At 36.2% G+C, this 11,369-nt stretch overlaps 1 protein-coding gene across 1 annotated transcript in view; it reads right to left on the bottom strand.

Moving 5' to 3' along the window:
* Positions 1-3,950: 3,950 nt before the first annotated feature.
* The window catches only part of STAM (signal transducing adaptor molecule), a 34,690-nt gene continuing 27,271 nt past the window's right edge, over positions 3,951-11,369 (bottom strand). Inside the window, exons 11-14 of the mRNA XM_057432611.1 lie at positions 10,176-10,230; positions 9,684-9,837; positions 7,570-7,745; positions 3,951-6,437 (exon numbers count right to left, since the gene is read on the bottom strand). Of these exons, the coding sequence (XP_057288594.1) occupies positions 6,188-6,437; positions 7,570-7,745; positions 9,684-9,837; positions 10,176-10,230 (635 nt within the window). The 3' untranslated portion in view covers positions 3,951-6,187. The remainder of the gene's footprint in view (positions 6,438-7,569; positions 7,746-9,683; positions 9,838-10,175; positions 10,231-11,369) is intronic.

Below are 11,369 nucleotides of genomic sequence, written 5' to 3'. Positions count from 1 at the left end.
TTTAATTTCTACACTATCTGTAGGACTTTTAATTCCGTCATCTGAATTGATATTCTTTTGAAACACAGAAATTATCATACTGAATGAACCCACAGTCCCCAAAATCACCTACCCTAAGCATGTAGCTCACATTTTTGGGAAGAACAGGCCAAACTGGTAATCTACTGCCCACTGCTCCCAAAGCCCCATGATGATCTCAGATGCTCACATTGGTTTGAGCAAGAAACCCATGAAGTTTAGCATTGTTTTAAGAACATATCATCCATCTGCCAAGACCACCACGTTTCAGCTGTGGCAGTATCTTATACAGTAATGTAGATCCACAGAGCAGGCTGTAGCCTGATCTTCAGTTCATTTCACAAAGAGCAGACAACCAAGTTTAATGCTACTTTGCATTAACTGTGGTCAGAAATGGAACTGACTGTCAAATAATTGTGTGAGTTAACTGTTAAGCTGCCAGTAGTATCTGCTTATTGATCTGTGTATATACACATTAGACAGTAGTTACAGTTGTTTTCATTGTTCTTTACCACCCCTTTAAAATACCCATGCTGTATTTCTCACCAAAAAAGAACATGCAGCGTACTTGAAATAAGATGTACAATGTACTACTTGGATTTTAGCTAAAGGAAGTTAATGACAGCTTAAAAACTTTACAAGTACAAATAATATAATTATGTGTACGCCATCACATAAAAGAAAAAAAATTCCCCAAAATTCCAGAACCCAAACCTCACCCCTACCTCTCCTGTAATCAGAAAATGTGAGCTAAATGCTTCTAACACACCATGCCTATTGCTGCTCCAAGTCCCTCCAGCAAATGAAGTCCTTTTCTGATTAGTCTTCCATGAAATATATAAATTAACTTTGCAACATAATGAACTAAATACTCCAACTTTAATATTTTGCATTCATACCAAAAGCAATTAACAGTTTTTACAAATAGTGTTATTTACTAAAACAGTTCTTGTACAACAGTGCAGTATATCTAAATATATACATATGCCAACATCAAAGGGAGCATCAAACCAAACAAAACCAAAAATGCACTTTGCTACTGAGTACACTTTATTAAAACCAAAGCACACTGCAGCAGGCTTCTTTTCTTTTTCATGACAGAGACAAAAATTATTTGGATTTCCAGAAGCACATGCAGGAGAGAACAAAAGCTCCTACCACCTTTTGCAAAGGCAGCAGCACGAAAAGTGAACCTTAGAGCTGCAATTTTACATGGTAGCAAATGGAATGTTTTTAAAACACAAAACATCCTAATTTAAGAAACAAGGCTTCAGAAAAGTACATCATTTTTACACATTGGAGAAAAAAGTTCAAAGGTCAAGGCCCTTCCATATTCTACTGTGGTGCCGGATAGTATGCGCACATGAAGGTTAATATTCTTCACTGCAGCTGAAAATGAGAAAGGACTAGCTGTAGTGGAGCTGGTCAGCTTTACTAAGGCTGAATAACAGAGTAAAAAATGATTCTGCCTGCTCTTAGCAATGGAGGCTTTTGTAACTTGTACTTTACCTTTTTAGTTAAAAATAATCTCCTTGAGTTCTTAACTGGAAAAATTATACTCCCATGTTCTTCAAAACCAACACACGCATCTTCTCCAAGGGAAGCTGCAGTTACGCAGTTCAAAGTGCCAGTGTAGCTGCTGTAATTAGAAATGTTCTTTTTCATCCCGTCTGTGAAACCCAGCAGGCAAGGAATAAGGTAAGACCTTTATATGTAAAGACTGCACAGATATTTGTTTAAATACAAGTGAAAAATAAGGTAAGTCATATTAGAGAAAATACTAAACAAAGTGGAGAATGAGGTATTAAGCAGTTCTCCAGTGTAAATCTGATGTTCCTGCCATCTAGATGAAATCAGAGAACTATAATAGCAGCCTAGATTTGATCAGCAAAATATATACACTATTAAATGCAAATTTCTCTCCTTTGTTAATCTAAGCATTTCCACCCTGGCAGAATTCTCTGAAGTTCCAGTTACTCAAATTCAGTTTCCCCACCTCAAAATTCATTAACAATAGCTGTACCATGAGGGCAAAATGCTGCTCCACACCTGCTGAGAAGCATGCTGCAATTCTTCTGGTTTGTTCCTTTTAACCGTTGCTTTACTGCTGTCTATATATCCTTTGGCCAGTAATGTTAAATGCACATCTACACGGGTACCAAAAAGAGATGGGGAAACCTGTTGCCACTGTTCCTCCATCTGCACACTGGAACACACTGCCACGGCATCAGCGTAGCAACTTCTAACCACTGCCTCAGTGTTTTACCTGGGATGCTTTACAATAAATCTTGACAACTTTGTTATGAGATGATACACATGGGTAAACAGGCTTTGTTTATAGAAGTGAAATGCACAGAAGGCACTTTCCAGCATTTGCCTCAGTTCATGACAATCAACCACCAAAATACCCCTTCTAAAGTTAATGAACATTTTTGTATGCCTTAATGAAAGGGTTAAACAACAAAGGGTTATACAAAATAGTATGAAAACATTTTAGCCTTTCATTGACAAGGTTGCATGTAAAGAAACAAGACATTCAATAATTACGTCTTCTACTGAAACACAAATAACATATTTCCAGGAATTCTTAACTTTCAAACAGATTAACTTTCTGGCACTTCATTTATTTGCTGAAAAGCTTTTCCATACAGTAGCTGAACATGTGCTTTCACCCTTTCACCCATGTTTCAGTGTTCAATACTATAGTAAGACAGAACATACGTGAACTTGGTCAAAACAATGCATATATGAGGAATCTCACAATAAATCACAACAGAGAAGCACCGGAAACGACATCTCCAGGTTCATGATACCAAACTGGCAGAGAGGAGGTGAACTGAAATGTAATTGCTAAATTATCAGTTACAGAGGATACAAGAGGATGAGTGAAGGAATTAGTGCAATGACAGCATCTAGCAAGGCAGGAGGAGGCATCAGTTCAGAGTATCTAGCATAAGGGACACAAACAACTGAGAAGACAAATAATCTTTTCTGATAAATGAGAAAAATCAACATGAAGTTATACAGCTCCAAATTCAATTTAATCTGAAAATTGCATCTGAAATGGAAAATGTGGGATGCAACAGAAACACAAAGACTCTGAACCTAAAATTCCAGGGATCTACTGCACAAATTGTGGACAATGAAAACTGATTCTAAGTCAACTAAAATTCACAATTTGTTACAGGAGATACTTTAGAGCAGTGAGTTAGGGTTGTTCAGCCTGGAGAAGGGAAGGCTCAGGGGAGACCTTTGAGCAGCTTCCAGTACCTAAAGGGGGCCTAGAAGAAGTCGGAAGAGGGACTTCTCTTACAAGGGCATGTAGTGATAGCACAAGGGGGGATGGCTTTAAACTGACAGAGAGGAGATTTAGATTAGATACTATGAAAAAATTCTTCACTGTGAGGGTGGTGAGGCACCGGCACAGGTTGCTCAAAGAAGCTGTGGCTGCCCCATCCCTCCTGGCAGTGCTCAAGGCCAGGCTGGATGGGGCTTTGAGCAACCTGGTCTAGTGGAAGGTGTCCCTGCCCATGGCAGAGGGGTTGAACTAGATGATTTTTAAGGTCCCTTCCAACCCCAACTATTCTATGATTCTATGACTAAAAAAGAAGGAAAATAAGAAGTGTCCGTCTTTTCTTTTTTTTTCCAGAGCTTTCAGTATAATGAATTTATAGTGGCATCACATTAGACAGTGTTATTCGGTCACGATGAACACAAATAAAAGGTGATTTTCATTTTCTTAAAGACGGATAAATGCCCAAAATAAGCAAGCTGAAAAAGCAGAAGAACTTAAGATTACACATAAGTTTTCAGCTTTCAAAGGAGGAACCAGGAATAAGCATTCCTGTGTGTTAAGGAAAGAAAACTTCCAAAATTTTAAAAACAAAGACAATTAGTAACAAAAAGTATTTCTGTTGAGTCATTTCTGCACAGAAGTTCCATAGGTCTTTATTACGGAACATGTGACACAACATGTGAAAACCTAAGACTGCAAACAGTCAGTGCCAACTGCATGATTTTGGTGCTTCAAGCTTCTCCTTGAATCGGGGTGTAAGAACTACGGATTAAACAGTCATGTTCACTTTTGTGTAAAGCCGTCACCTCTATACACATTGTTTCTCTGCTTTTACAATAGGATACCCAAAGCATACAGAGAACATTATCTAAATGATGCTACATGCTCTTTCTTAAGAAAATCACCTCTTCAATTTATTAAAAATTACCTATGACACAATACCTTGGAATTAATTTTTTTTTTTAGTATTTCCTTTCAGATTCCACAGACTTTTGTGATGGCACCAAGCACTGAAGTAATGACAGTTTGTAAGGGTGCTTAAGTATTCTGGAGGAAAAAAATAATATGTGAAACCATTAGTACCAAACTAGCCAGCTGGCTAGAACATCCCCAGCTGGAACACGTCAGCTCTGGGCATGTTTTGTAGCCACCCCACTTGGAAGTTATGCAAAGCAGTCATTTGAAAGCATTAACAGGCAAAATACCTGTGTCTATTAAAATAGTGAAACAAAGGCATGTCAGGTAACTGTGTAGGAGTGCATGGGATAACTGAAATCAGCTTACAGTATAATGTACAATTGCAAACTTTAAGTCCAGAAGCATCCCACTAAAACAGAGTACACAAAAGTGAACAATTTCCAACATACATACTGACAAGTCTGAAAACACAGATCTTGTGGTGAAGCCATCTAGTATTGCTCTAAGTGGAGTCAGAGTTGCTGGAAAAGATAAGAGGAAAGCAGGATGTATTAACAGGCTGAATACAAACGCAAAGCAACAACAGTCTTTGTACAAGAAACTGTGATCAAGCATATCTAAAACACCGCCTTCTGTTATCATGGGGTTTTTTGCAGCACCTCAGCTACAGAAAGAAAATAGCATGCCTTAAAGAGCCACCTGGCTAAATTACTGAGAAATGCAAGGATTTAAAAAAGACTAATGCACATTGCTGCAGAAGAGAGTTCAAAGTAACCGGAAAGTGAATGAAAATAAGATAACTGTTCACACTATAGAAGGGCTAATAAACTCAAATGGTACAACTGGAAATTGAAACAGATGTTTAAGGCAGAAGTGTGTGTGTAGAACAGTAAACAGAACAAATTGCTAAGCAAGGCCACAAGAGATAAAATAAAGCCCTGAAGGTTTGTTTAGCAAAGTATTTTAAATGTCCATAAATTCTTCATGTTCTAATTAAGAAAACTTGAATAGTGTTACTCATGTTGTGTATTCCAGTTTAAAACTCCATCACTTCTCTTCCAGCTCAACTCCTCTGTCTTTGGTGTAATCTCTACCAACAAACACAGAATATAGTTCTGGTTCTCACTGTAGAAAACAACTTGGAAAAAATAAATTATGTGCTTCTTATGATAAAATGCAAGATCCTGATCTGTTGCATGGTCCCATGATATGTTTAGCAGCCTCTGAATAGTAGTTTTAAGTTATTAATTATATCTGAAGCAGAATCATAATTTGCTGTTATCCCCCCAAATCAATTGTTAGTTAATTAGTTTACTTTGGTAGATAAGCCATCTAATAGGCATGATACTCTTGTGTTCAGTTCAAGAAGTAATGAAACCTAGACTCAGATACATTTGTAAATTCATATGTAGACTTTAGCTCTTAAGTGTAACCATGATATGCAAAATTACTGATTTTCCTGCATTGGAAAAAGACACCACATATGTCATAAAACTAGACAAAACTATGAAACATGGTTGTCAGTTCATGATTAAAATAAAATAGTAAAGTAAATTATTTTTAGACATTGTGTTAAATATATTCACATGATCACGACAGCTATACGACATGGCCACTATTGCAAGCACACACTATATGTACATAACATATATGCCACAACAGTTTGCAAGTGTTGAGTTTTCACAAAGTAGCCAATTTTACCAGACATAAATAATCTTGTACCAATTTTTAGGCATTTTAAAAGGAATTAAATGTCCTAAATATATCCGTTCCTCTGCAAAATTAAGAAGAAAAAAAAATCCTAAAAAGTCAGTGCAAATTGAACTTGTTCACCAAGATAGATTCTTATTAAGCTGAGGATAAACAAAGTTTAATAGATTAAAGGAAGAAACTCATAGAACTGCCAACTGCCTTTAGCAGAAGTTAAAGAAGACTAGGAATCAGAAGTCCTGGATCCTATAGCAGAGCCTTCTGTGAGTAGCTATGCTGTGGTTGCTGAGGTGGCTGAGGCTGTGGTTGCTGTGGAGGTGCTTGTTGACTGCCTGCTGTCTGTGGCAGAGATGTGGATGGTAAGTTATAGTTTGGCACCTGGGACATATTAGTTCCAGTGTTCTGATAAGCAGTGACATCAACAGTAGCAGGTGGTGGACTATACACTGAAGCCTGGTTAGAGTAAGTATTTCCAGCAACAGAGCCAACCATTGCACTGGAAAAAAAAGAAGTAAAAAGTTGAATTGGCAAACAATGTACCAACAGAACACAACACTTTATTGCATCCTCCACTGTTCTACATGCACACACAAAACTCCCCTAACTCTGGACACCTTGCATATTTAAAACTGTAGCCAGTGAATATTCCAATTAAAACTCAAAGACACTCCTCAGATTTAAACACACCTAACACACCTCCCCCACTGAGTTAAAACTAGACTGAATCTACTTTATTTTATTTTAATGTGGAATGTGGAATCACATCTATCTTCCATTCTGCTCATGAAAACAAACCAAAACCCAACTGTTTCAAATAGTGAACCAAGTCAAGTGAAATATGCAGAAACTGGCTTTACCAATGTATGTCTTACCACTCAAAACATGTAACTTCTGGGGACAGAGACTAACCAATACTTTAATAACTCAAGATGGATGTCTCTCCCAACTTTATAAAATAAAATTATTTTATACAGACAGTAATAATTAATAACACCCAACCTAATTTTTCTTAAGGTCAACTCAAAACTTTTTCATAATATGGGTAGTTTAGCCAAAGCTTAGCATCTTTGGGCATCCACGCAAAACAGACACCCACTTGTAGCTCCTTTACATGGGGAAGCCATGTAACTTCCAGTAAGTATTCATAGCCCATTCGCTTCCTTTCCAAACTGAGCAGAATTCTCCCCATGTTTCTACAGTCAAATATTAGAGAACAATACAATACACACTATCTCAGAAATTATGCAAAGCCAGCCAGAGCAGCAGATATCATCATCATTAAATGTCTATTAAAAGTTATCATAGAAAGTCATGTCTATAGCACTTTCTCTATTTTTTCTTTTTATAAAAGAAATAGATATAAATTACATATTCCTCATGTACAAAATAAAAACCTAGAGAAAATCATTAAAAAAAAAAGAAGGTAAAAATTTGAAGTTTGTCAGGAATTTTTACCAAATTCACACCACCACCAAAAAGCACACTGGAAATAATTGCACTGAAGTTTCTGTCAGTTCCATTTAAAATTATACTTCTAGAAGAAAAAAAAAAAATCTCCTTTAAATATTTTCTGTCGCTCTGTATGTTTAAATTCATCTAAACTTGAATAGGAAAATATTTAAGATTACTTTGTGTAGGATGCCTGTGCAGGCTGACCAGGCAGTACTGAGCTGGCAGATGGAGTAACTGTGCCTTGGCTAAGAGAAGACAGCTGCTCAGGAGGAAGGTTGTAGCCTTGAATATGGCCCATCTGTGCACTCCCTGCCACCAAATACGCATTGCTTTGAGGTTGCCCCGGATAAACCTAGGAAGTTAAATAAAGGAATATTAAAAACAAAATACAAGAAATTGTATTCAATATCTGACTTTGGTATTCAATATCTGACTTTAGAACTTAAAATACAGACTCTCAAACCTTTCTATTTCAGACGTTTTAATAGAAAGCAACTGATTGTCTCCAATTAAGTGTCACAATGCAAAAAAAACAATTATCAGATTTTCAAAGGACATTATTTACATTTCTAATCTCAGGCTTCAGTACCAGAAAGGTCGAACAGTTTACTGGAAAACTTGTATTCCAAATTTTATTTTAATGACTAACACTCATGCTAACTACTTTTGAATGAAAATACCAAAGAATTTAAATCATGTAACAAATAACAGCCCAGAGGAGAATACTTTTTTGATGCCCAGATGACTTTCATAAGGTATAATCACTAAAATGGAAAGTCAGTAATGTATTGGTTTTGTGTCGTTACTTAACCTGTCACATCATGTAACTGTTGAGATTGCCATTACAGAATTGTTTGAGTGGGACAGAAGAGAAAATTTGAACTGAATATAAGGTAATGTTTTACAACTAGAGGACTAGCTTGTTAGCAGATGAGTCAACTAAATCAAGATTGAATTTGTAAACTGAATTTAATAGTGAATTATTTGGTTTAACACGAATTACCAGAATTATCAAGTTTCATGCACAACTTACATGTGTTCATGTAAGTTTATGATATACAGCTCTTCTATCTTAAACTCCATGAATTGCAGGTGACATTCATAGAAGCAAAGGCATGAGACCTCTTAACTTCTCAGAACTTTATACTGGCTCATCTTCACCATAAAATCCAGTTTTTCACTTTAAGAATCCCCAGAAACATGCCCATTTAAAAAATATTAAAATTATTTGATAGGGTCACGATATGATTGCTTATCACAACAACATTTGAATGGAAGACAATATTCCTCTTAATGACACTGAAAAAAACATATATTATCTTCTTTAAAAGCCACTGAACGTACATATTTGTTGGAAGCTACTAGATTATTGGAAAAAAACAAAATAAACAAACCCAAAGCCATTTGAAATGTTATATATTCCTATAAACAGGAAAAGACTACAGGAAGCGTGTATTAGACTATGGAATTAAATGTTTTAAGTGTTTAAAAATACCATAGTATATGAATAAGCCAAAAGACCTACCCAGAGATAAGAGTCAATTATATGGAAATGCTGCCATGAAAGAACTATAATCCTTAACTTCAATAATTTGAACACTAAATGCTCTCTACTGATATTTCAAAAAAAGGAAACTAAAAGAAGAAGTTGAATTTGCAGTGGCATAACCTTAACCAGGAATTGATCTCCTTTGGTTCTTTTTTTTTTTTGACCCACCATGCAAAGCTCTGGCAGCTTTCATTTTTAATTTTATGTGCACCTCAAAGCACAGGATGGGTGTTTTCCTTGATCAAAAAGTTCTGAACAGAAAAGAACCTGCAAAAGGAGAGTATCCAAAGCTTGCAGCTGAAAACAAACAGTATTTTATTGGGGGGGTTGGTTTTTTTTGCTGGGGTTTGGTTTTGGTTTTTTTTTTACATATTGTATTGAGAGAAAACACTGCTCTTTCATTTGAGATCATCTCTGAGAGTGCAAGATTATTTTAACCCAGCATTAAGGTAACAAAGATAATAAAATGAGGTTTCCAACTCAGGGAGTGAGGGGAGTGAGAATACAAGGATAGAAATAGGAAAAACTATTACTTGCAATCAACATGCTCCACCATACTTTATATATCAGTATATATTTATTTTAGTAATGTAGAGAAGTATAGTGTAAAAAAAATATTTGAGCAAGTTTTGTAAGAACCTTAGCTCATGAAAAACTGTTTATCAGTAACAATTTAAGAAATCAACCATAGCTCAGTAAGTACTTGATAGCCTAAATGGCCATTGGAAGTTACATACATACCTGAGAGCCAGAAGCGCCAGATGACTGCATGTAATACTGTTGGTTTTGTAGTTTTGCATACATGGAATACATAGGGTCTTCATTCATCAATTTGTTATACAAAGAAAGAGCCTCCATTGCTTTAACATTGAGCTCTGAAAGTTCTGAATGTTTCCTAGAAAACACATTTTGCAATTTATTCTACAATTTAGATAACTTCAGTACAGAGCAGACAATATGAGGAACTTTCCACGAGGTGGGATATGCAACATATTCTTACTGCCTGTGAAGTGATGCCTGACAAGTGCCAGAATGTCAAATGGTACAATACTATAAAATATCATGTGACTATGGAAAAAAAAACCCTCATGCCTCATCCCAGATGAGAAGCTACTAATAAATATACCTGTTTTCTTTTCCAGTATTCTTAGAAACTAACATATGATTAAGCAGCAACGCTTCTATTTCTAAGACTGAATCTTAACATGAATCAAAATACATGACTTTTTTTACCTGTCTATATCTTCCAACTTTTCATCTATGAGAGGTCCCATCTGGTGGCACATTGCTAGAATTGAAAGACATTAAAATCTATCAGAGTAATAAAGATTTCCACACTGTAGAGTCAAAAAGCAGCTTTTTTAAAAAAATTATTGGATAGAAAATGCGTGGATGCTAATTCTTTACGCTAAGAAAGTTATAGTAACAGAGGTAGTGTCACAAACAATGTAAGGATGAGATACAGCTGAAGTTTTCAGCAGCGGTATGGTTTTAAAAGTACATTTAAAAAACAAAATACAACTAGGGCAAAACAAAACATTTAACATCTGGGGAGCATAAAGCTGAAACTGTTTTGCGTAAAAAAGTTCAGGTAAATCTGAAAGGCAAGCTCTTCTTCAAGAAAGAAAATCTGCCACTGCAACCTAGACCATGTGCTCAACTAACATTGCTACAGAAAGACTATATATGAAAACAATGAAAGGGGAAACAGGTTCCAATGATACAAATAATGTGCACATCAAAGACACTTACAGCACTTTGCTATCTCACTGGAATCCTAATAGGGGTAAGGGGACTTTTTCAAACCACTAACACATGCAAAACAAAAACCAAACAAGAACACAAAAATTTACCAGAAGTAGAATGGAAAAGCATAAAAATAAACAAAAATGCACCCCCTGCCAACTTTCAGCACAATTACATGGGGTTCATGTAATTGCCAAGCAAACCACAGTTAACTAGCAAAAAGACAGAGTCTGCCAAATGTGAAACAGTCAGGGTAGCTGGAAGGGGATGCTACAGTCTAACCCAACTCCAGAATGCAAGATGTGACCACTTATTCAAGCAATGAAATATTTACTAATCAAGATATGCGTTTAATCCCAAGCACCACTCAACATTAAAACTGAGAGATAAGAAAAGGCATCAAAGTTGATCTAAATGCATTATAAGCAGCTGTGAAACACTGTCTTCACTCCCAGTCTTCCCAAATTAAGAGATGCAGAAGGTCCTGAAAGCCTCTGGCCATGACTGGTCAAAGAGCACCACTGATGTGTTCCTTGGAGGCAATTCCAGGAAAAAAGGACATGTATAAAAGGCACCTATCTGCTTCTTTGAACCTGGGATCAATAATACATTGGCAGAAACACTGGGAAAAGATGTAAAACCCAGTGTAAGTTATGCCTATTTTTATGTGGAACAGAGTAT

The sequence above is a fragment of the Pezoporus wallicus genome, unplaced genomic scaffold, assembly GCF_028554395.1.
Source record: "Pezoporus wallicus isolate ANWC-B61680 ecotype Strahan unplaced genomic scaffold, APGP_CSIRO_Pwel_v1 scaffold_2584, whole genome shotgun sequence".
Taxonomy (NCBI): domain Eukaryota; kingdom Metazoa; phylum Chordata; class Aves; order Psittaciformes; family Psittacidae; genus Pezoporus; species Pezoporus wallicus.
The sequence above is the reverse complement of the archived record's forward strand: the minus strand, read 5'-3'. Positions and strand labels throughout refer to the sequence as shown.